The 25,695-nt window shown below is 39.5% G+C and overlaps 3 protein-coding genes across 3 annotated transcripts; 1 reads left to right on the top strand and 2 right to left on the bottom strand.

Annotated features, from left to right (window-relative positions):
* Positions 1-3,227: 3,227 nt before the first annotated feature.
* Positions 3,228-6,112, bottom strand: isg20l2 (interferon stimulated exonuclease gene 20-like 2). The gene is made up of 4 exons (XM_056233106.1): positions 6,019-6,112; positions 4,605-5,270; positions 3,651-3,851; positions 3,228-3,420 (listed from the first exon to the last, which is right to left on the bottom strand). The coding sequence occupies exons 2-4, from the start codon at positions 5,214-5,216 to the stop codon at positions 3,277-3,279; spliced, it is 957 nt and encodes a 318-aa protein (XP_056089081.1). The 5' UTR covers positions 5,217-5,270; positions 6,019-6,112; the 3' UTR covers positions 3,228-3,276.
* Positions 6,113-6,760: 648 nt separating this feature from the next.
* Positions 6,761-10,841, top strand: mettl25b (methyltransferase like 25B). The gene is made up of 8 exons (XM_056233078.1): positions 6,761-7,017; positions 7,234-7,352; positions 8,129-8,342; positions 8,482-8,544; positions 8,643-8,777; positions 9,029-9,846; positions 10,064-10,248; positions 10,456-10,841. Exons 1-8 carry the CDS (start codon positions 6,916-6,918, stop codon positions 10,557-10,559), a joined length of 1,740 nt encoding a protein of 579 aa, XP_056089053.1. The 5' UTR covers positions 6,761-6,915; the 3' UTR covers positions 10,560-10,841.
* An 858-nt stretch (positions 10,842-11,699) lies between these two features.
* tlr18 (toll-like receptor 18) lies at positions 11,700-20,819 on the bottom strand. The gene is made up of 6 exons (XM_056233117.1): positions 20,758-20,819; positions 17,708-18,678; positions 15,958-17,134; positions 14,767-15,207; positions 12,031-12,180; positions 11,700-11,926 (listed from the first exon to the last, which is right to left on the bottom strand). Exons 2-6 carry the CDS (start codon positions 18,655-18,657, stop codon positions 11,777-11,779), a joined length of 2,868 nt encoding a protein of 955 aa, XP_056089092.1. The 5' UTR covers positions 18,658-18,678; positions 20,758-20,819; the 3' UTR covers positions 11,700-11,776.
* Between the last annotated feature and the right edge of the window lie 4,876 nt (positions 20,820-25,695).

Consider the following 25,695-nt stretch of genomic DNA (forward strand, 5'->3'; position numbering starts at 1 on the left):
TTACAGACATTACTACCATCAACATCCAAGCCACAAGTGGGAAAGTATGAAGTCACTGGTCGCCATCTCTCTACAGCACACCATTAACCCCGATTTCATCAATGACACTTTACAATGGTAAATGGACTGCATTTATATAGCGCTTTCACAGACCCAATGGCCACCAAAGCGCTTCACATTTTGCCTCACATTCACCCATTCATACACTCATTCATACACCGACGGCGGTGTCAGCCATACAAGGCGCCATCCAGCTCGTCAGGAGCAGCTGGGGTTAGGTGTCTTGCTCATGGACACCTCGACACTTGGTCAGTATATAATGTTTATTGAACAACCAGGTGAAAGTTCGGCAGTGCAGGTGAAGGAATGTGGGTGAGAAGAGATCCAGACGATCAACCTCGGATAACACAGTTCGAATACTTGCAGTTGGTGATGATGAAGCCAAACTGGAATTTGCGAAGGCTCAGGAGAATGAACTGGTGATTAGGATCAATATTGTTGACTCGGAGAAATCACACGGAGACTGGATAGCAGATATTGGAGTCCAGGAGGTAAGCACAGCCTTAGCGTCTTGATGCGAACGATACCGGACAAAGAATGAGAGTGTGGTTTATAAGCAGGAGGTGATTGCAGTACTGATGATGTGCAGGTGTGTGATGTGCAGGTGTGTGATCAGTACTCAGGAGAGGGAGTGCGCTGTGATTGTGGGAGGGTGGAGCCTGGCGTGGTTGTGACATTACCCCCCCCCCCCCCTTCACGGGCCGCTCCTGAGGGCCGTGGACCCCGACGTCGTGGTGGTCGGCCTCTGTATGCTGTACCAGGCACTGTGGAAACAGAGGGATGATAAGGCTTCAGCAAGGAGACGTGGAAGGTAGAATGAATCTTGTATTGTGGTGGTAATTGGAGTTGGTAAGAGACAGGGTTGATCTGCTTCTTGATGTTGAAGGGGCCAATGAACCTGGGTCTCAGCTTTCGGCAAGGCAAACGTAGCTTGAGGTCTCTGGTGGACAGCCAGACCTTCTGACCTGGCTGATACGTTGGAGTGTCGGAGCTGCGAAGGTCGGCTGTCATTCTACGTCTGCGCAGTGCCCGTTGCAGCTGGTGGTGAACAGAGTCCCAGACCCTCTCGCTCTCTCGGAACCAGTAGTCGACAGCAGGAACATCCGATGGTTCCCCAGAGCAGGGGAATAGTGGGGGTTGGTAACCGAGCAAGCACTGGAAGGGAGTGAGTCCAGTGGTGGGTTGCCGTAGGGAGTTCTGTGCGTACTCGGCCCAACCCAGGAACTGGTTCCAAGAATCCTGATGGCCATGACAAAAGGTACGGTGGAAACGTCCAATCTCCTGTATCTTCCGTTCCGTCTGCCCATTCGACTGCGGATGGTAACCAGAGGAGAGGCTGACGGTCACACCTAGGAGCGAGAAGAAAGCCTTCCATACCTTGGAGATGAATTGTGGTCCTCTATCCGACACAATGTCCTCGGGAATTCCATAAACTCTGAAAATACGGTTGAACATCAGCTCGGCAGTTTGCATGGCGGTGGGAAGTCCTTTCAGGGGAATTAGACGACATGACTTGGAGAATATGTGTCCTATGTGTGACCAGGGTCTGTTGGGAACGAGCAGAGGATGAAGCTTACCGGAGGGAAGATGACGCGGACCCTTTGAGATGGCACATTCCTTGCAACCTCTCACGTACCTTCTGACGTCCGCTGCCATGTTAGGCCACCAAGAAGCGTTCTCTTAGCAGCGAGAGGGTCTCATTGACCCCTGGGTGGCCAGTGCCCAGCGATGTGTGGGAAGTGTGGATGAGAGGAGTGCGCCGAGTCCGGGTGATGTAGAGTAAACCTGGTGGGCAACCTGGAAACTTCTCTGAAATGAGGGAAAAAACTGGAGAGAGATTGGATTATAGAACTCTTCTGGGACCAGAGTAATTCGGCCCAGCGTAGTGCTCAGAGTTGGGTTTCCACAGAGTTGTACCTTCATCGGTTGCAGAGGTCTTTTGAGGAAATCACATCCTCATTTTTTGTACATATTTTAGTTTTCACATGATTTTAAGAATACTTATTCTTAAAGGTTGTATCAGTGATTTCATGGCCAAACATAAATGATCACATTCATCTAACCTTTCCTAACGATCCGCTAGCTGCCCGCCCCATAAGCAGGCTGTCAAAAAAATGTGTCTCTGTAGGCAGCCTAGGCTCTGAGATCTGCACACAAAAACAAATGGGTACAACCACCACTCAAAACCAAAATAAACAGTGTTCCAACCAATCAGCGACAGGGGTGGGTTTTGTTTGTTTTTGCGCTCGTGCACGGATAATAATATTAAGCTGTTATAATGAACAAGAAATGCGCTAACTTGGTTTGTTTGGGATCTCGCTTCAAACACAAACAGATGTGACGTCACCCACAATCGCTGATACAACCTTTAATCATGCAAAAAAAAAAAAAAAAAAAAAAGATGCAAAAATTGAGGTTAGTGCATGTATTTTAAGTATTGTTCTTAAGTATTAAGCATTTTAGTTAGAACATTTATGGTTGTGTCACACCTTGACAAAGGCTTGTTGCCAAAACGTTGGTGAAATAAAGTATTTGCAAGTGAGGGTGCGATCAAATCTCCTTTATATTATACAAATTTGTTTTCTTTGACCTGCACCATGGATGGTGTGCGTGAGCTTTAGTGTTTTATTAAGGAACTGTGCAAAAGAGAATCCCATATAAGGCTGAAAATCACAAGCTTGTCAGTCGCTGGGAAACTGGTGGGCAAGGAAGATCTGACTGCTTCCCAAACATCACCAAAGTGGTGCGACCAGATCCTTAAACACAGACTGACTGATGATTGAGTGGGTTTGGAGGGAAAAGAGCTTTGACTAATCTCAAGGATGGCAGATGAGGCCCTGTACATTTGGACAGTTAAATACAGGAGGAGCAGTAATTCATGTGGTGGTGTTGAATTCAGTAGAAGCAGAATGCTGACTCGTTCTGTTCGTAAAGGCTTCAGAAAGACAAACAGGCAGAGAGAGGAACTGTGAGAGCAGTTTTTCTTTTTACTTACTGTAAAGATTCTAAACAGAACACAAAAATGTATGTGTACAGTTGGCATAATATCCAAACTCGTTTGCAACTTAACACTTTCTTTAAAGCAACTGAACCAATAGAGTTAACTTAAAATACCTTTTTTATACACGGAAACTATAGAGCCCCCTAGTGGTATTTCAACTGTTTAGCTGATATAAAAGGTGTCAAGTTAAAAACGTATCTTTTAAAAAAATCAAATCATTTTTGATTCAGAGCTAGATCCATTGCTTTAGCTGAAAGGCTGAGAGCTGAGAGTTTTTGCTCCCATGCATTCTCCACTACTTTGTACAGTTCCATGGTGGCTTTGGCATCTTCTACTGACGAGTGGCCTCTCTTCCCTGTCTGAAAATGTAAGAAGAGTTTCTCAGTGGAAAAAACTGAAAGCCTGTTCTTATTTTCATATATAAAAATAGTCTGACTCTCAATCCTAGGATTCAAGAGCTGCTTTTGAACTGACTCCAGATTTACTGTCTGAAATGTCTGACAGCTGAACTCAAAGAACTCTTTGTGGCACAGGTGAAAATGACATCCACTGTGCCACATTACAACGTTCTGTGCTGAGTTAAACCCACCTGTATGTCCTTGTTGAGGATAGCTTTAGTGAGCCTTTTCAGAGACACAGTTTGATGCTCGGGCAGTCCAGCTTTCTGGTTTAGCAGTGGAATCCGCGCTGTGTCTCGTGTTTGGCAAGCAGGATGGAAATATTTTAAGGCCTTGAAGTCGTTATGGATGGCATGGCCCACAACCATTTTCCCAGTTAATATCTTCAAGATCTGTGTGCAAAACATATATAAGACTAATCAGAATATTACTGGTTTGTCAATACTCAATTAGTTTATTTTAAGCACACTGAATTAATGAAATGTAACACAATTAGTTAAGCATTTGAATTAGGCATTAAGTGATATGAAAATTTGGGCCGATAATGAGAAGCTGATAATTATTTTCATATTATAGTCGGTAACCAAAACAAGAATAGTTTGACTAAATAAATACAAATAGATAAATAAAAAAACACTAAACTAAAATCAATAATTTTAAATGCTACAGATGAATTTGGGCATAGCAAAATAATAATGTACAGTATGAAAATTGGATAGTAATTTTGAGATTTGCTAAATATTACATTAAACAGTGTTTAATGTATCAGATGATGACAAAGGTGATCTAAATGTAAAAATAGGGGAAATGTACATGAACAATTAACTAGACAACACCAATCAATTAAAAAATATCTGATATTGGCTGATAACTGATAATGTGCATGCATAATTTTAAATCAGAAAACTATTTTAACCTTTCGATACGTTTTTATGGAGATAATTTTACTGATCCACTAGGAATGTAATATGTCCACAAACAAATACAATTCTGTGATTTAAAAAAAGCTTTATATAAAAGCTTTCATAACATATAATTGGTGAGCTGCAATGTTCATGTAGCTCAAAAATGGATAAAAAAAGTTGTCTACTACATAAATAAATGCACTGTAACATGATCATTTGAGGAAAGATGTTATTTCATACCTCTTTTTGTGCCTGATGGAAGGGTGTGGCATTGAATAAATCCTGTCTCCTGACCCCACTATAGCGAGTGCGGAAATCTGTCACAGGATTGGGGGGTTTGATAAATTTATCAAAAATAACATCACCGTCGTAGGAAACAATACTGCAGCGTGCGAGTTCACCGTTACAACCCTTCGGTCCTGTTCCCACCATCTCACAGTCCAATGCCACGTATTTTAATGGTCCGAGAGTGCGGGGTGCCGCTTGGTGTGTCGGGTCCCTCTTAGATGTGCTGGCAGTGGATGGAAATGGAAATGTGGACTGCTGGGTTAATGTATTTGCAGAACTAGGCAGCTCATTGGTCTTATTAGGCAGACAAGAGGTAAATTTAGGAAAAATAGCATCTGGGGTTGATCTATCTCCTCCGTTGAGCTGTGCATTTTTTGACTTTTTTTTCTTTTGCTGCTGGATCTTTTTGTTTCGCTTTTTATTTTGTTTCTCTTTTAACAAACCCTTGTGCTCCAGGTAATGTCTCCTTCCAAGGAAACGATCATGTTTGGAATTTCCTCTGTATTTACCTGATTTGCCTCCAGGACCAGGCTCACAAACCAGGTTCAACATAATTCCTGACATTCTTATTCACTCTTAAAGGTTGATTATAACAGGTGTCTTCTTGAAGTTGTCACTCTTAAATAGAGAGAAAATAACAATGACTGTTAAGACAAGAACTAACAATGTTGTAATGGGATCACACAAAATGATTTTGATACCATAATTTGTCTGTTTAAGATTTTAAACCATGGGTTTTTAAACTAGGGTCTGGGGACCCCCAACGGGTGTCTGTAGAACGGTTCAGAGGAAAAACAGTATTAAAAAAAAAACATTTAACATAAATAATAAACATAAGATATAAATAACTAAATAAAAAATATTATAATAAATACATTAATAATAACAAATATTTAAATAAATAACAACATTACAGCGCTGAAGCACAGTACTAAATATTTTCCAAAAATATTTTACACGATCATATTTATAATATTACATTTTCACATTATAAATTGGATCATTAACGTTACACATTAAAATATATAGCTGGATTTTAGATTTTAGGATTGGAGTCTTCTGTGGTATCTAAAAGATTGAAAACCCCTGTTATAAACAATGGTTTTAAAGTAACTAGCATCTAAACGGGGAGATATGATATTTTAATAACCAGGTAGATAGACGTGACATTTTCACTTTTGTTTCAACTAATTTTAGTCCGTGTAACTTAATCAAGGTCCACGAGTCTTGCAAATTGAGGGGGGGGGGGGAAAGGTTCGTAAAATCTTAAACACATTTCCATGATCGAGTTTAAGTTAATTATCACACTGTGTACACCGAAATAAATTGTGCGACTCTATTATGGATAGAATTGCCGGATACATACCATCATTTCATTTGCACCAAAAAGGCGATCTTTGATATTTTTTCCTATTTCTGTGTTCAAGCCAAGCACACCGCATGAATACATGTGCACTTCCGGGTCGGAGGGTTATGGGAAGTTCGAATCTTACGAACAACTATGCGAACAACTCACTTTGAAGAACCGGCTCAAACCTGATTAGGCGATTCAATTTAAGTGACGAAGTAACGTTACTATCAGGGGGTTACTATTAAAGAAAGTTCCGGAAAAAACAAGGGGAAAAAAGCCACGTGTAATGGTAAGCACATATTGGTCTGTTTATTACGTTTTTATTAATAAGGGTGTGACCCAGTTCAGTTTGTTGCAGGATTTAACAATAAGCCTAAATATAACTCCCATTTACATTTGATGGTTTTTGCTAAATCCATAAAAAAACATGTTCGTTACCTGAAATAAAATAAACGTTAAATGAAATCAAATACATTTAAAAATAACATTTAATTTCAGCTAGTGGCCAAGGAAACATTTATTCATTTTCATTAATTTAACTTAATTTACTAAAATAGCTTAAACTTAAAACAAACATAAACTATATGCAATTTTTTTAATTATAAAAGAACGAAAAACAACACAATTTTCGCAAAAGTTTTCGTAATCAAGAAGATCAAGTACGATTCAACTCTGATTCGCGAACGAATTGGTCAGGCCTGTTTTTTGAATCAGTTCAACCGATTCATTGATTTGTTCACGAATCGGACATCACTGGTAGGCGGCGCTCTTCGCGAACACATGTCGTCGGTTTGCTACATGTAAACAGAAAACTAATATTATATTCCAATTTAGTTTCTCAATTCAATGACTATTCGTAGTATTGAAGGGCACCCAGTTTAATCTGCATGGTGTTTTCTAATGTTATAAAAAATGTTTGTGGCGACGTTTTCAGTGCAGGAGCAGAGAGAACTAGCCGAGAAGCTGACATCGCTCCTGTCAACCTACAGACGGATATCAGACTCCTATATAATAGTAATGAATCAACAATTTATTGTATTTTTTCAGTGTTTGGGCTTTATGAACTTCTATTTTTAACGTTTGTCCAGATTCCAAGTGTGAGTGACTAAGTGTAACAGTAAACGAATAATCCCGCACATTTAAGCCGTGGGTTTTCTGTCAGCTGAGCATGCGCGGGTATACTGAAATATACATGTGAAAGTGTATCGGTGTTTCTCTCTGTCCACACAGGAGTTCTTCAGTGAGAGTTTGTGGGATACTCTGCCTGTGAGCTGGCAGGAAGCCCTCGGTGATCTTACACCCCCACAGATCGCTGATCTGCTGCTGGATAAAGAGATTAAGGACAGGCGGTAAAATGAGTTATTCTGTGTATCTGTCTCTAGTGCCTTAAATTAAGATAACGTTACAAATTCAGAACATTGCTTTGCAATATATCAAGAGCATTTTCATTTAGAAAATGCTTTGAGATTTACAAATGAACACAACAACTATTAAAGATTATTTTGAACATATGACTATTTACACATCAGTAAGTCATCAAAATAATAATAATAAATGTAGTTAATGTAATAAATGTAGTGACTAAGTTGAAAAGGAAAGTCTCATATTTCAGTGTTCTCAAACAAGAAAATGCCTTTAGCAACCCCAAGGTCATGGTTTTGATTATCATGGAATGCATGAAGTGATAAAATGTATCTCGAATGCAATGAAAAGTCACTCTGGATGAAAGCATCTGCCAAAATTGGTTTTGGTTTTTGTTTCCCATATTTCCCATAGTGTTATTTAGTATCATTGATGTACTGTTATATACTCATTTTAATTCAAATTCAAGTTTTTAACATGTCTGTATAGTTTTTATTAATTTTTATTTCAGTTTTAGTTATTATTTTATTACATCGTTTATTTTTTTTAGATAACTATGATAACCCTGTATTGTACAAATGTAAACTCCTTAAAACAAACATTAAAATGAATTAATATTACAGTGAACTGCATGAGTAAAATTAATAAGTTACTTCTTTTGAAAAGTTCAACATATTAACTTTTATCAATTTTTTTAATAAAATTATTTTATAGAGTAAACCCATGAATGGAAGTAATTTCAAAAGGGTATTTTGTCTTGTAGGTACCCATCTGTGTGGCCTCTGTCTTTACTGGCACTGCGGACAGCAGCACATGTGCTGTCGTTTCCACGTAAAGCACCAGGTGGGCACAGTCAGGACGCAGGTGCAGCAGTGCCAGAGTTTCAGTCCAACCAGAGTCAGAGCTCTTTGTTAGGACACATTTTCCGTAAACACGTCAAGCCCAAGAAGCAGCACGAAATCCTCCGCCTAGGCACGGTATGGGTACAATATAATACATGTAATGGCAATGTGGAAAGATTCTGTATGTCATTATGAAAGAAACAACACTCCAATAAGCTTATTTGATACACTAAAGACTATTTAAAAATGTTTCTTCTGTTGTACTCTCTCCTAGCTGGTTAAGAAGTTGTGTGATCAGGCTAACTGTTACTGTGTGGTTGATGTTGGGTCTGGACAGGTACAGTAACGTCTTGCTTCATTTTGTTATTTTAAATATGCCAATCTTTATATTTTGAATATGCAAATGACCTACTTTAATTAGATCCATCCCTCCAGGGCCATTTGACACGGTTTCTGTCTTTTGGACTCGGCCTAGATGTTACTGGAATTGAGGCTGATCCCAACCTTGTTTCTATGGCTAACAAATTTGATAGACAGCTCCTATTGGCACTCACCAAAGAGAACCAAAGGGTATGACCCTCATAAATATTGTATTATTAAATATTATATTTTACATTATATTTTAAAAATATCCTTAAAAATGATATACATTGTTCCTTTAACCTCTTTAGATATTGATATTACTTCATATTGATATTACTTTTCAGCTTGTATTATCACTCAGACCATGTTTTATTTGATTTTTTATGTCTTATTGTGACCCACAGTTTGTTTGTTTTTTGGATGTGCTGTGATATTTCGAATCTGTGTTTCTGTTGTAGTCAGGAAAAGCTCAAGGTCTGCATTCTGAACCTGGTCCTTCTCCTCATCATGTGGTGGGCTGGGTCAACCCACTGGCTTCATGGCATGTCTTCATTCAGCAACTTGTGACAGCAAGTGAAAGTGATAGTAGTATTGGACCAACCACTGGGCCATATGAAAAGAAACAGAGGGTGGAAGATCTGCATCTGAAGCCGCATTCATGCCAAACCAAAGCAGAGTTACAAAATACTCTTCAGGCACAAAAGACTCACATAAATATTTCAGACTCTGTAGCCCAAGTAAACATTGGGGCTTTTCCATCAGGAATGGCAACCGGAATTCTTACCTGTGAAAGCATCCCAGTTACTGACTGTGGTGCCAAAGAACTGGGTAGTTTTGTCCTTACAGGTCTTCACGCCTGTGGAGACCTCAGCTCCACACTTCTGCGCCATTTCACCAACTGCCCTCCGGTTCAGGTCATCACGTCTGTGGCTTGCTGTTACATGAAAATCTCAACCCAGGAGAACCCAAACCCTCCTGGGGTATTCCAGCCCTCGTTTTCTTCAGACATCCCTGTGGCGGATTCCTGTTCAGAATATGGTTATCCAATGAGCGACTGGGTACGCGGATTACCAGGGCACCAATTGTCCTACAAGGCACGAGAGGGAGCGTGTCATGCAATAGAGGACTATCTCCAGCGGTTGAGAGAGGAGAGCGGGTTACTGCGGACACACTGCTATAGAGCCATCTTAGAAAGCATCATCAGAGCGGAGAGGCCTGATATGCGCAGACCTGGAGTTCAGACCATTAAGAAAGCCCACGCACTGTCATTTTCTGAGTTAGGTTTTCTTTATCACGACATTTGATAATATTAATATTTTTACAGAACTGGCAAATCTGTGACTCACTCCTGCACTTCAGTTCCTGGAACAGGAAAAAATAAATAGTTAAATTAAAGAGTCAACATCTCAATCAAACTTTAAACTGTCTTATTTGAAAATACATCGGAGGTACTAGACTGTTGCATTATACTATTGTTTTGTGTTTTATCATAGGTATGCTCGTTTGGCATTGCCACGAGTGGGCCTACCCGCTGATCTCCCATATGACTCTGTCTGTGTGGATACAATGCTAGCGCACCAGGGTAAAGTGGTGGTGTATTTCAGCCTGGTTCTTCTCCTGGCACCTGTGGTGGAGACTCTAGTGTTACTGGACAGAATGATTTTCCTGCAGGAGAGAGGTATGTGTCGCAGAGCCAGTCATTCATATGAGAAAATGGTCTAATGACCAAACTAGCTTTATTTTATTTTGACACCATTGTATTATTTTTTTTTTTTTTACATTTTTGGTTACATAATTAAAAATTTAATATTGGATTATATTACTTATATTCTTTACATAGTATTTTTTTACAGAGCGGGTAAAACCTTTGTATTTTCACATTTAGGTTTTATGAGTGAACTCATCCCACTCTTTGATGCTGCTTTTTCCCCACGAAACCTGGTACTGGTGGCCGTCAAGCCAAAAGAAGCTCGAAGCCGAGTGAAATAACACACCAAGATATTCAAACCCACGTTCTGCATCAACCACATAATTAGATTTACAGTAATGAATGAAATGGCCATAAATGAACTGCCACACAAACCATCAGACATTTGGGAACTGAAATTATAGGTCTGATTTTCCGTTTTCCAGAGAGACCCAATGGGCCATTGTTCAGTAATTTTTTCCCCTTCCATACTTTTGACTCATAAGAAAAAGTTGTCATTTTAAATTAATTTGTCTGAATTACTGAGAGAAATTCTTTCAAATTCTAATCTTTTAATATGTGATTTTGTTATATATATATATATAAATAAAAAAGACATGACACTCAAACTGAGATTCTTTTTTTCTTAGTTATCAAATAGATGTGCTGTACAAGGTTGTTTCTCTATTTATTTTAAGGCATAGGATTTTCACACTGGGAAAAGCTGGTATCATCTGGTGTCTTCACCTCTATTACAAAAGACATTTAAGAATCATTCAGACAAGTGTATTATATCTATATAAAACACGGTTCAATGAAAAGGCTGACATTGCTTTTTATAGCCTACAGATGGCACTCTTTAGACAAAATTCAGGACAATATTTCTGGTACTCCTGCTGTAATAAAGATGCTCATTTTCAAACTTTTTTTTAATAGAAACTAGGAGTGGCAATGTATTAAAAGTTATAGTTGCAAATAATAATTATATAATTTAATCCCATAATTCCAAAAGTTTCAATAACTGAATGTTCTTCTGGGTTTATGCTTTTACACGACCTTCCTAGCAATTTGCGATTGCAGGGTTTAAAATGATTTTCTCTCATTTCTACCAAAATATTGAGAACTTCAAATAATGTGTATTAAATTTGCTAGACCTTTTAGAATTTTATTTCCATTACTTTTCCAGGTCTAGAAATCACTTTCAAAATTCCCTCGTATATCAAGGTTTTCCTGGGAATCCTGCTGGTAAGAGTGACATTTGTAAAAGGTCAATGTCAGTATATATTTTGATATTTTCGCGTTTTAGCTTATATTAAATGGTCATTTCGTATTATTGTAAATTATTTTAAGTCATCTTATGCCCCCCCTAGTTGAGAAACACTGCTCTGAACAAATATTGCATCTTGTACACTCTTGATAGTTTGCTTCCATACACATATTAGTCTGCATGTCACCAATATTTATTTTTTTGATAAATGAAACATACAAAATGCAGCTGAAGGGAGACATAGAAGAACATTTAATTCTTCATGCTCTCTACAAAGAATTCATTACATGCCACTGTGAGAGCAGCCACCAGCACAACAAACTCCTGAAAGTCCACTTCTCCATCTCGGTTCTCATCCAAATCAGACATGATCTTCTCCACAACCATGGGGTCTTTACTCGCCTACAACAGGACAGAAACAGACACAGACACAGTCATTCACAAAGTTCCTTCAATTATGCACGTCAGCCATAAATATTACTGCTCTTAATGTGGCTAGAACTTACTGCTAAAAAGTCACCGAGTTCTCCATGAAGCAAGCTCTTGAGCTCGGCTTTGCTTAGCTTGTACTTGTCTCCTTCTTTGGAAGAGTATGTGTGGAAGACTTTAATGAGGCCCTCCATTGCAGTTTCCAGTTTCGAAACCATGTTGTTGTTGTTTCACAAAGTATACTCTGCAAAAATACACATTAGAAAAAAAAAATTATGCACAAATGTACACCTTGTAAAGCATCTAACATTTCACTTTTAAACATCTGAAGATCTACGCAGGTGTGTTAGTGGACTATAAGTTAATTTTAAGTGCATTGTCTCCATTCATCCAACAAATATGCAAATACATTACGGTTTTGTGAGATTGCATAGCCCTTTTTGATTCTTAAATGCATTTGCACAGCAACTGCTGACCCCAGGAGCCCCTTCACCCCCCCCACGGGACCCCAAAGACTGGAGTTACACAGCACTGAGGGATCTAATATCTGTGAACAAACAGGCCTTTTGGCACTGGCAGGCTGATGACTATCATTAGAGAGAGGGAAGACAGGTATGCATCAATTATTCAATTAGCTTTTTGTATGAACTAAAGGCTCTGAGACTGTTAATCCACCATTAAGCCATGAAGACCTTATTTTTTTGGAATTAGACAGCTATTAAATCTTGCATACAATCTGTCAATATTGCGGACATTAACACTAACATGAGAAGTTAACATCAGATCACGGTCTAAAACAATGCAACTGTAATTTTAAATGCAACTTTAAAATGAACTAACTTTCCATCCACAAAAAACACCTATATTGGTCACAGTAAATGTAAAAAAAAAGACAAAAACTACCTTATCCGTAAAACATTGAGAGTTATTTATGTTAAGTAATCAATCTTAAATAAAAATACTCTCATCACATACATTAACATTTGACATCATTAAATAATTATCTTAAGGATTTTAACCTTAAACGTCTCATTTTCAACAACGGCGTATATAAACAATATTTTCAGAAAGCTATTGTAATCAGCATAACATTTGAAGTCTAAAAAAACAGTTAACGTTATTAACTTACCTAAACAATAAGAGGTGGTACCTAGCGCTTGAAAAGATGTGCTCATTAAATAGCGTCCATTCACCTGTGCGGGGGAATAAGTAAAGGCGGAGGCGGAGCCTCTTCCAACCGCAGCCCGCACGTCTAATGATGTCACCACGCACGCTCATGCAATCGAAGGTCTTCTCATGAGGATCTGCTCAAAAAAAATCATGTGATATCTCACGTTTATTTAATTAAAGTAAGCTATAACTATGCAAAAATATGATCTTTTTTGTTTATTTTATATATTTCAGGTTGATTGGGACACTTTCCCCCAGTCATCTCAATGGCAAAAACTGTCCCGATCAACCTGAATTTTATATATATATATATATATATATGTTTGTATTGTTTGACAAAATGCTTTTGACTGGTATCACTAATCAAGAAAAATATCAATTTCATTCACATCGATTTGGATGATTCCTGACTTGTCAAGGAAGGTATGTGCTGAAACTTGAAACCTGGCTCTCTTGAGGCCAACTATAGGTGAATTCTTGGCATCATTCTATCTTAGATCTCACTAGCATACAAATAACTTGCGTTCATTACAGTCTAGGTTTAATCCATGTAAAATATCTCTGTCAGACTAAAGGAATCTGATGTTGTATGTTATGAGGTGGAGTGGAGTAAGGTATATGTTTGTGGCAGCACACAAGTTGGTATTTCATTATCAATTAAATGTGACTAGAATTAATCTATTAATGATATCTTAAATTGTATTCAGTTCCAATTTTTTTCTGGAAAAAAAAAAAATCAGTAAGGTCTGCAGAGAAAAAAAAGGATGATAAATGCAATAACAACCACAACAACACACACAAAGTAGTGATGACTAAACATCCGGCACATTTTTTATTGCTCTAAAGGTTTCCACTCAATAAAATGTAAAAAATCTAAAAATCACTTGAGAAGCTAGAAATGGCGTGCGAGGCTGCAAAGAGGATAAGCTGGATGTGTCATAGCTTCTTGTTTATTTGCAAGCATCCATCTGTTCAGTGTTATAGATTTTATGACTAATGCTTTACAACTAGATAGAACAGACATAAAATCATTATGTAGTGAAATACATTTATGTGAAAATGTGTAAGAAAATAAATACATTTAAGTGTCTGGCAAAGAAGGGATGAAAATAGAGGAATTAAAACTGAATATAGTCTGTATTTACAAATTAATTTAAATATTTTAATCTTAAAACATGATTTAATTAAATAATTATATACTGATACAATTGTATACTTTCTGAGCCAAGAGTAACACAATTTTATTGAAATAATGACTTGTTTCAGTAGACATTATTGCAGTTTACTACCTTAATTAAGATAAGTATACTTGCATACTAAAGTAAATAGAACTGTATTGATTATCAGAGTGAGCTTGTGTGTTGTCGTGTATGCCATGGTCAACTAGGTCAGTAAATCACTGTCTAGGATCTATCTGGTTGTTTGTTTTGCTCACTGACTGAATCTATGAGTCAGAATGAACCTTTTCCAGTCCTTCTGCCACCAATGAGTCAGACAAACCGGTTTAGACAAACCTTAGCTGAACATCATTGCAGCAGTCATTGTTATTATAATGCATGTCATATTCTGAATATATAGGGAAAATAAAAACATTTTTCTATCTGGTCATCTTAGGCCACAGATAACCTTATTTGTGTCTTTCAAGCAAGTTCTCTCAAAGTTTGTTGACATCTATTAAAGGGCTGATCGCTGGCCTGGTGGCCATCTTCATGTGTGCCATTCTTATCTGCAGAATTCTGGTTCTGCTGCATCTCTATCAGAGAAACAGACCTCACTGAAGACAGACGGCTATGCTGACTGGTTGTGCGCCGTCTTATTACGTTTGGTTTCCCCAAAACAGTCCTCAGCTGGACCCAGAAAAAGCTCTGTTCTGTGGGTTGCTGGGGCCACTCCAGGTAGGTTTTGGTACTGAGCATCTTTTTGAGCTTGCAGAATTTACTGGGAAGAGAAGTGGGATCAATGGGCTCCTTCACGATCAGGATCACATCACTGAACGTCTTTCCAATGGCCCGTTGTTGGGCGAAGTAGAGCTCGTAGTTGCACCACACGCTGTTCACAAAGCTCCGCGATAACACGAAGATTACCTTGATAATGAGAAAACAAGTTAGGATGCTGTCTGTGTTGGTCTAACATATTTGACAGTTTTGGGAACTTATAAAAGGCTTCAGCACTTCAGATTTGTCTTTTTGATTTAATAAAAAAAAATGTTTATTGTATATGGAAGCCCATTTCCACATCAGAATAAAATAAATAAAAATAAGGTAATTTGTTAGAAAGTTACAATAAGAAATAAATTCACTTTGTAGAATATGAAGCCAAGAATATAAACAAAGCTGCAATTGCAAGATAAAGTTACACTGCAAAGTAATATTGCGAAATATAAAATATATTTGAATATAGTGTGAAAAACAACAGTTCAAACGTTTGGAGTTTATTTTAAAGAAATGTATTTTTATTTTATACAGTATAAAGACTTTTACATTTCTTTACAAAAGATTGTAAAAAAAGAATGTTCTTTTTAACTCATTAACTTATTCCTGAAGGATCATGTGACATTGAAGACTGGAGTAATGGCTGCTGAAAAATATTTGAAAATATGTTAAAATAGAAAACAGTTCTTTTAAATGATTATATTTCACAATATTTACTGCATTTTTAAACAAACAAATGCAGCCTTATGGTGCAGCCTCTTCTATAAGAAATTCTGGCTAATCCTTGATATCCAACTGGGCTTGTATTACATTTATTTCAGTTTCATGACACTGTATGTATCTTTTGTAAAAAGGCATCTTCGAAGAACATAAATTTGTGAGTGTGTGTGTGTGTGGACGTACCTTGCGACTACTTTCAATGTTCTCGATGATGTTGTCAATGATCCACTTCCCTGGAATGAAGTCTCTTTCATGGATGCAGAGGCGGTAAGGAGGCTTAGCATTCTCTAGACAAGGGAGCAGCTGGTCTCGGACCCACTCTGCGTCCGAGTGGCTGTAAGAAATGAAAGCATGAAAAGTGTAGTCCACAGTCTGACCCGAACCTTCTTTATGGGCCCTGTACTTGGCTCTGATGATCTGGTATGTGGCTTTAATGTACCATGGACCATTGGAAATGTAGCACAGAAGCATGATAGCTAGGACAACAACTGCCGTTGTTGACACGGAGATGATAATAACGAGTGTAATATTACAGGTTAAATGACCAGGGAAGTATTGGGATACCCTTGTGTTGAGAAGACGCTCGGGGTGGTAACACTTGTAGTTATCCGGCCAGTCTGTGATGGTCACCTTCCCCTTGCTTGTGGTTTCCTGTATGAAGGTGTAGAGATCACAGATACAGTGGTAAGGGTTGTTGCCTGCAGTCAGGACACGTAGACTAGGCATGTCCTTAAAAGACGTCATGCTAACAAGTCCAAATGAGTTTCCATCTAAAGCGAGTGTCCTCAAATATGGATTCCTCCAGCCGGATGGGATGAACTTGATCTTGTTGCCGCTGAGAAGAAGCTCTGTTAGGTTGGATGCCTTATTGAAATAGCCCATGTCCAGCTGGTCTAGACTGCTGTATGAAAGATCGAGGAAGATCGCAGAAGTGGGGAGGCACTTAAAACAGTCGCTTGTCAGACTATTATGATGAGCGATTACTTTGGTAATGGTCTGTCTCCAATAACAGATACGGTTCCCCATATATTGCAGCTGGTTGTGGCTTATGTCAATTGTTGTCAGCTTGACAAAGTCCTCTGTCAGAGATGCCAAGTCACTTAGGCTGGTAAGTTGATTACGGCTGACGTTAAAAGTTTTGAGCTTGTGCAAAGTGTTTTTAGTGTCGCATAGTGGGTTATAAAGATAACTGTCTCTCAGCTGGTTGTTAGAGATGTCCAGAAGCTCAATATTTTTCATCTCCGGCCACGAGTCGCACGGCACACTGTTGAAGTTTACATTCCATACAATGAATTGGCGTACATGATTAAGCCAGGTAAAGCTCCAGTCGAAGCGCATTATATCTGGATTACTGATGTCCCTGTAGAATAAAACAGCAAGAACATAACAATTATAGATGAGATGATATTTTTTTATACATACAGATTTATAAGTAGGAATGAGAATCGCAAACAATTTAGTGACTCCTGTTCCAATTTCTAAATGATTCTGATTTCTTAACAGGATGCCCCTAGGTTTTTTTTTTTAAATATATTTTATATTACATTTTTATATAATTTTTGAGAGCCTGATTACAAAAACAAAAGTCTCACCATTAAAATCCATGTCCCAAGCACACAATTATAATGCTCTCATTATAATTTTATGTAGCTTATATGACAAACTTTATTATATACAAACCATTATTTATCGGCCGGATTTTCTTATTGGGCCGATAATGACAACATTAAAAATGAACATATATTGGCCGATACCGATATATCGTGCATCCCTAAAAGGTCCATTAACAATTTTCATTGTACTTTTTAAGGTATAAATATTTGGAACAAAGAAATGCAATACCGTTGCCAAAAGATGAGAATTTCAATAACATTAGAATAATTATTTGAGTTTTTTTTTTTTTTTTAAATCAACAGGAGTTAGTATAACTTACGAGAGAACCAGCTGTTCCAAGGTCAAGTTTGTCACACTGGATCCCTGCGTTTTATTCTGTGAACGAGCAAAATCGATGAGCAGCAGTTCCAGGGCTTTGATTGGACTGATTTGCATATTTACCAGAGCCATTCTCATAACTTCCTCATTGAATTTACCTCGATAGAATGTTAGGCGTTGAGTCTTTACATACTGCAGGCCATAAAAAATATCCTGTTTATCAGTATAGTACTGAAATTCAAAAAGGTTTCGAAAACGTAGCACATCAAAAGTCTTGTTTGCTATATCTTTCAATATCTTTGGAAGCACATCTGGGTTTTTGTCGATAGCTATATCGAGCCACAAGTTCTTTGTGTTAAGGTTGCTGAAATACCCAGGTTCATAACTTTTAAAACCAGTACCAGTTTTAATAGCAAATTTGTCCAATGAGATATTTTCCAGCGCGAAAATATCTCGGCTTCCTAATCTACTGACCAGAGATCCACCAATGGACAGCACTTTTAACTGGGTGAAATTCAAAAAAGCAACACCCAGAGATGCTTGTGTGTACAAGTTATTGGACATTTCTAAAATCTTCAAATTTGTGAGCAACTCAAGAGCTTTAAAGGGAATTTCTCTCATAGAGTTATTAAATAAGCTTAGCTCCTCCAGCAGAGGGTTTCCCTGAAAGGCATCATCCATAATCAGAGAGATGTTGTTGAAATTAATCTTGAGGACTCGCAGATGACTAAGTTTGGAAAAATCTTCTTTGCGGATGACCTGTATGGTATTGAAAGACAAGTCAAGCTCTTCCAGTGAGTCAGGCAGTGTTATAGGCACATTATCTAGCCGTAAACCTTTACAGTCAGCTACACTGTCTTTAGATGCTATTGTACAGGAATGCTTGGCTTTAGTTGGCTTAATTTGCAGAACTGCCTGGAAGCTGAGAAGTAGAGCCAGTGAAAAAAGCATTCTTACAGTCTTTTCTTAGATCTGCAACAGAGGATAGAGACAAAAAAAAAAAATGTTATTGGGATCCTAATCACGGTTTCATCTTTTCAACTTTTGTAAGAATAGAAGGATGCTTCGCTTAATGACATGGACAAGGTTCAGCAAGCAAATCAAGATCAGAATTTATTTATTTAAATGTAGCGTTTACATAAAATAATAATAATATTTTTTGGTTCAATGTTGTTTTGCTGTTTGTTTTCTTGTTGTAATAGTTTTAAAAAAAGAAGAAAATTGTTTGTAATAATAAATAAATACATTTTACTTGAAAGGACTACAATAACTACAATCATATATGTGATATGTAAGCATGGTTGACAAAGAGGAAATGGGAAAAGAGTTGTTGGCAGAACATTACAAATTCTATCGTAGTGTCAGTTTTTTAGGTTCTTGGAAAAATGAAATGATCTTATTTCAGCGCATTTCGACATACTTTTTTTTCTTCTAAATGTGATCTTCAAAAATCCATCCTGATTATGCTATGTAAACAATATGAAAATGTCAAATATCCTGTTTAATACCATTTTACTTTATTTACATTATTTCTTTTTGCTATAAAAATCTTATTGCGTACCACAAATTAATTAACTTAATTAAGAAGTACACATCTTACCTTTTACTTGAGAACTTGCAGTTTTTCAAAGTCTGTGTTTGTGGCAGATGCAGGAATCCACAATAAGTGCAATGCTCATGCAATAAATATACATCTTTTTGCCATGTGATTTAATGCTCAAATGAATATTTCTGCCAAAGTCAGAAAGAGGAAATGATTAACTTAATGTCATGCCTCCCTGAAGAACAGACCCTTCATTGTTGTCTCATTGCTTGTTGAGTTCCATTAAATGATTCAATGTTTCACCGGCATAGCAGGATTTTCCTATTTTTTCCTTCAAAAGTTTACCATTGGAGTTTTCCTGTCCATAAACACTAGGTTCAACAATGTTTTGAGTACTGAATATATATTCTAAAAGATTAAAAATATATATTTTATGGCATTTTCTTACCAGCGCTCGGTTCTGAAATAATGTAAATAGATTAAACACTTGACACATATTTATTAAATCATATATTCCTAAAACATGTTCCTCAAACTAAGGCTATATTGAATAAATACCAAAAATGAGTAACAGAAAGAGGTGTAATAGAAATGACCTTTCTAAGAATAAACATACACTTTCACATAAATAATTTTTTTGAATAGGCCTATACATAAATGCATTTTCTAACTCTGGTCCAGCATTTTTTTTTTTTTTTTCATTTGTGAAAGAGTGCAAACCCACTGCGTGCAAAATAAGTGAATAAGTGAAAGTTCCAGACGTTTACTTTATCTTAATCCCAGGTTCAATAGTATCTCAGAATGCCAAACCAAACTAAATACTTCAAGAATTTCAGGGTAAGCATGTCTCAATTTACACAGTTTGATATAAAAGTAATAATTAAACATTGGTCTAACTTTAAAGATTTGTGAATACATGTCATTTGTTTAGTAAAGCAGTCGCTAACAGTTATACGACACCTATAAAACATCTAAAGCTTTAAAACATGTTGAAATTCTTGAAATTCCTTTTAGCCTACTACTCGGAGGTAGGCTACTCAAGCAAACACAAATAAAGTTTGGAAAAAAGTACACCTGGGCTTTATCCTTAAGCAGTCAACAAGTAGTCTATTTTGGAGATATTTTGAGATGCCAAGCGTGCAAAAAAAAAAAATCGCTATTCGCCGCGGTGTAATATATCTCACTGATAAATATTGTGGCAATAAAAACGAGCAGGAGTGACGAGGAGTTACAAAACGATGTTTATAAAGTTACTTCCGTTAGTAAACGAGTCATAAGATTTGATTAATTTGATAAACGTTTTAAGACAAACATACGCACACAGGCTACTACAAACACAGGTGGTGTGTCCGCCTACAGACTAAAGGTTTTAAAATCGGTTGCTAATTTTGCAATAGGCAGATAGGCTATATCATTTTCATCGTTCTGATTTCATGCTTTATGAATAATCCTTGTGGGGGAAAAACCATGTACAGCTCTTATCAAATTAAAGAAAAATAGCGGCTTACCTCAGAAGTTCCCGCAGTTGACACGGAAGATCAGTGTCTTCAGAGGAAGTTCAAGCACATCCTATCAACTTTCACTGAGTTCTTCGCTTCAAGCTATGGCTCTGTGCCTGGTTGTACAACCCAGTACAAGTTGTACTGCGGCGATGAACCGCCCAGTTAATGGTTCAATTATTTAGCTGTGCAGTGTTGTTGGAAAGCTATAATTATAGGGGCCATCATTTCACCCTCAAGTCATTGTGTTTGGCGGAAGATATTGACAAGATATTTTGAAGAATGTTTTGGATACCATTGACTTACATTGACATTGTACAAAAACACACCAATACATTTCTCAGAATATCTTATTGTTCCACAGAAAGTCTGACGAGGGCGATTTTCATGTAATTTTTTTTAAGGTGAACTATTTAAGCCTTAAAGTTCTGAAATCAAAATAAATATTTATTGTTTTTTTGTGGAATATTTTTTTATGGAATAAATATAATTTATTTATAATAAATGATCCGTGCTCATCATTGATTGTTTTTATTCATGAGCCCATGTAATCTTTAAAGGGGTGGTATAATGCCCCTTTTTACAAAATGTAAAATAAACGTTGTCCCCAGAGTGTGTATGTGAAGTTTTAGCTCAAAATACCTCACAGATATTTTTTACAGCATGTTAAAATTGTCCCTTTTTGAGGGTCAGTAAAAACACGTAGTTTAGTGTGTGTCTCTTTAAATGCAAATTAGCTGCTGCTCCCGGCACAGAGGGCGGAGCTTCAACAGCTCGTGTGTGTGTGTGTGTGTGTGTGTGTGTGTGTGTGTGTGTGTGTGTGTGTGTGTGTGTGTGTGTGTGTGTGTGTGTGTGTGTGTGTGTGTGTTAGCAAGCAGCTCTGATTACCTCACGCAGAAACTATTCTGCCTTTTATGTTTAAACTGGAGTCAGACAATGACGGCGAGACTCAAGAAGAAGTGACAACATGTAGAATGCAACAGGACGTTTCTGAATGGTTAGTTGATGAATTTATGTTGCTGATGTGGAGTTAACTATCTTCAAGTCTTTGATTAGCATATCCTGTCATGATAATTTATAAAATCGCTGTGTGGGAACTGTTAAGATGCATACAGAGTGACATGCTATTGTGTTTGTGTTACATACTGTACTGTATTGTATGTGAAAAGACGGATGTGACAGCTTGAGTAGACTCACAAATGTGCTCTACTACAACAACTCTTCCTCTTCTCAACATGGACTGCGTGTTCCCGGGGGCGGGGTTTATGTAAATTTTGGGTTGGTGATGTCACTAAACTGGGAGGAAGCTCGTGTAGTCCCAGCCGTTTGTTCTTAAAAAACGATTTCTTTAAAAGCAAATATCTTCCTTTGCCTGTAACTTTGTAAGTTTGCTGATGTTGTTTATGCTCAAACAACAACATTACACACTAACTAAAGTTAGAAAAGTGAAATCATAATCAACCACCCCTTTAATCAAAAACACTGAACAAAATTATAAACGCAACACTTTTGTTTTTGCCCCCATTTTTCATGAGCTGAAATCAAAGATCTAAGACTTTTTCTATGGCCTATTTCTCTCAAATATTGTACACAAATCTGTCTAAATCTGTGTTAGTGAGCACTTCTCCTTTGCCGAGATAATCCATCCACCTCACAGGTGTGGCATATCAAGATGCTGATTAGACAGCATGATTATTGCACAGGTGTGCCTTAGGCTGGCCACAATAAAAGTGTAAACGCCCACTGCCGTGATTGGCTGACAGCTGTGCATATGAAATAGCTAGCATTACATGTGGAACTCTCTCTAAAACTTTTACTATGTTTTAACTATTACAGCTATCGAGATTAAGGACTCGTGAAAAGTATTGATCATCATGATCTATTCCCATCACATGGAAGGTAGCAGTGATGAGCATTGAGCAGATGACAGACAGTCTGTTGATCGAGTATGAAAGTGAACGATATTTTGAGAGATAATCTGTCTTAACTTGAATTATTACATCAGAAATCACTGATCACAGACAGATCAGGCATTAGAATAAACATGACTACTTACATGTTTGTTGTGTTGCTGGGAGATCCATATCGTAACGACACCCCCTCCCCTCCCCCCCCCATCCTAGGATTTGGATCGTTTGGAAGGTAATGGTATTGATCCTGTATCGATCTTTTCTCGTTCTCATGTCACTGTTCACTAACGCTCCAGTGGGGCGGGGCCAAAGCTGAAGTTTGACGTCACATGTCTCCACTTTTTAGATCCTGTGCAGGCCTTGGTTTCAATAAAAGCAGTTTATGGAATAACAAGAAAGTTTTGAGTTCTCTTATGAGAGGTTCTCTCGTATTGCATAAGTTTAGCTTACGCTACGGGAAAGATTCATCTTCTCGAGATATTGAAGCCAAAAAATTATCCTTTAATTTTGTATTCATTGTCAACGCAGTGCAGCAGCTAGCAGACCTATAGCAGGCAGTCTTGCGTGCTCATTGGCTGCCCTGCGGGCATCTGCTGCAGCCTACCAGTGAGCCCCGCGTGACGTCACGCCCAATGAAGGGCGCCCGCGCCTTCATAGCGTCATAGCCCGCCAGAATGGGGGTGGCTTAGCGTATAAAGGGGCTGTAGGCTGTAGGCTGAATTCCCTGATTTTCGTCTCTTCAGCGAGCTCTTCGCATCGCTGGATCTGAGAGAAGCCACCGCCGCCGTCGAACAGCGAACAGCGAACAGCCAGCTTAGGACAGCGCTGAGGAAGCCGGCCGTCTTCGCCACCTTCAGCCATCCGTGCGAGCTACGCTATCCAGCGACGTATCCTTTTTACCTTGCAAAACCTATTCCTAAAAGAGCGCGAGTGTCTTTTTAAAGATGCCTCGCACTTCCTGCGGCTCGTGCAGGGCCCCGCTCAGCGTCGGAGACCGCCATGTGATCTGTGCTCTCTGCCTGGGCCTGGAACATGCAGAGCTCGCCCTCGCGTCCGGGGGCTGCGAGCTCTGTGAAGCGATTCCGCTGTCGACCCTGCGGGCTCGACTCGAAGCCTTCAATCCCGAAGCAGTCACTCCGCCCTCTGTGGGACCGTGCAGGAAGAAGCGCCGTTCCCTGAGACAGCCGGAACCCGTGGCCACAGCGACGCGCTCGCCGGAGAACCTCCCTCGAGCCTCGTTTTCACTTTCCCCGCCTCCCCTCACCGACGCGCAGCTGCCGCTCACGAGCCTCACTGCCGTCGCATCTGAGGTTTAGGCCGAGGGACACGCCACGAGAGACTGCTGCTCCATCCTGGCATCAGACCGCGGCTAGCTCTCTTTACGTTACAAGAGAGCTACCCGGCCCTCGCGTCGCCGTTCGCGCGTCATGCAGAGCCCTCTCGAGCTCTCTGCATGACCCGGAAGGGCATCGACATACGCGATGTACTGGATGCGTGGTAAGAGCAGAAATTTTTATACAGTTCTGCTCGACCAACGAGCACGCGGCTAGCTCTCTTTACGTTACAAGAAAGCTACCCCGCCCTCGTGTCCCCGTTCGCGCGTCATGCAGAGCCCTCTCGAGAGAGCCCTCTCGAGCTCTCTGCATGACCCGGACGGGCATCAACATACGCGACGTACTGGATGCGTGGTAAAAGCAGAAATGTTTATACGGTTCTGCTCGTCCAACGAGCACGCGGCTAGCTCTCTTTACGTTACAAGAGAGCTACCCCGCCCTCGCGGTCATGCAGAGAGCTCGAGAGGGCTCTGCATGACCCGGACGGGCTTGCGCGCCGCCGTCGAAATGTCTCGCCCTGTCAGTCCCCTTACATAAGGCTACTGCAGCGGTGTATTTGGCAGCCAACGCGATACCCCCCGTGTCTCCGGCAGAGCCCACTCTCTTAAAGCCGGCAAATGCCGCTCGAGTGCTAGATGTAGGAAACGTGCCCACAACTCTGTCTATTTTTCTGCCCACTCTGTCACACGGCCAGAACAGCCTCATACATGTCAGGTTAAGAATGTAAGTTACGTGCCCGCTCACGAGCGCTCACGCTTACTAACAGACACATCGCCTCAAAAAAAAAAAAAAAAAAAAAAAAAACGCGTGTGTCCCGCTGCGGCCGGACCGCCGTCAAAGTTTATTTCCCTGTCTGTCCCCTTCAAACAGGCTACTGCAGTGGTTCATTTAGCAGCCAACGAGCCGGTTTGTTCACCCTCTCGCCTGCACACAAACGCCGTTTTCACGGCGACCCAGAGAAATCTCAAAAAGAGTATAATGTCTGGTCCGGCTCACGCCGTTGGTGTTTTAAGTGTAGTGAAAGTGCCCACGCCCCAGTGTTCACCCCTACACACAAGCACATCAAATCTCGTGTCACTCACAGAGCACACTCGCATAAAGCGCAGAAAAGCCGCTCGAGTGTTGAATATAAGAAATGTGTCCACAGGTCTGTGCCCACTATCTGCCCGCTCTGTTACACGGTCAATAAAACAGGTTATGAATGTAAGTCTCGTGCCCGCCGAAGAGCGTTCACGCTTACTAACACACTTCCCCCCGGGCGCCGCCCGCGCGTTTAAATGTTATCACAAAACGCAGAGCATTGATAAGACGCTCCCCAACCGTTATGATCGGGGCGTCGAATACACTTGCAAGTCTCGTGCCCGCGCACACGCGCTCACGCTTACAGAAAGCTTTTCCGCCCAAAGCGCTGCTCGCGCGTCAAAAAGTGAGAATAAAATGCTCCCCATCCCTTATGATTGGGACACCTCACATAAATCAGACGGTCTCGGTTTTCAGCGAGCAGCCATTGCCCAGAACCGAGAGCGCGCGCGCCGCGCTTTCGGCTCCGGCTCAGCTTCACAAGCCCGCAAATGGCGGCGATCTGAACCCGGAGGCCATTCGCCCCCTAGCGGCTCACATAGCTGCGTGGGAAACTATCCCAGGGATTTCAGAATGGGTTCTGAGCACAATAAAGCAGGGCTATACACTTCAATTCATTCGCC

Source organism: Rhinichthys klamathensis, unplaced genomic scaffold (genome assembly GCF_029890125.1).
Source record: "Rhinichthys klamathensis goyatoka isolate OS25496 unplaced genomic scaffold, OSU_Roscu_1.1 h1tg000359l_1, whole genome shotgun sequence".
NCBI classification, from domain to species: Eukaryota; Metazoa; Chordata; class Actinopteri; order Cypriniformes; family Leuciscidae; genus Rhinichthys; species Rhinichthys klamathensis.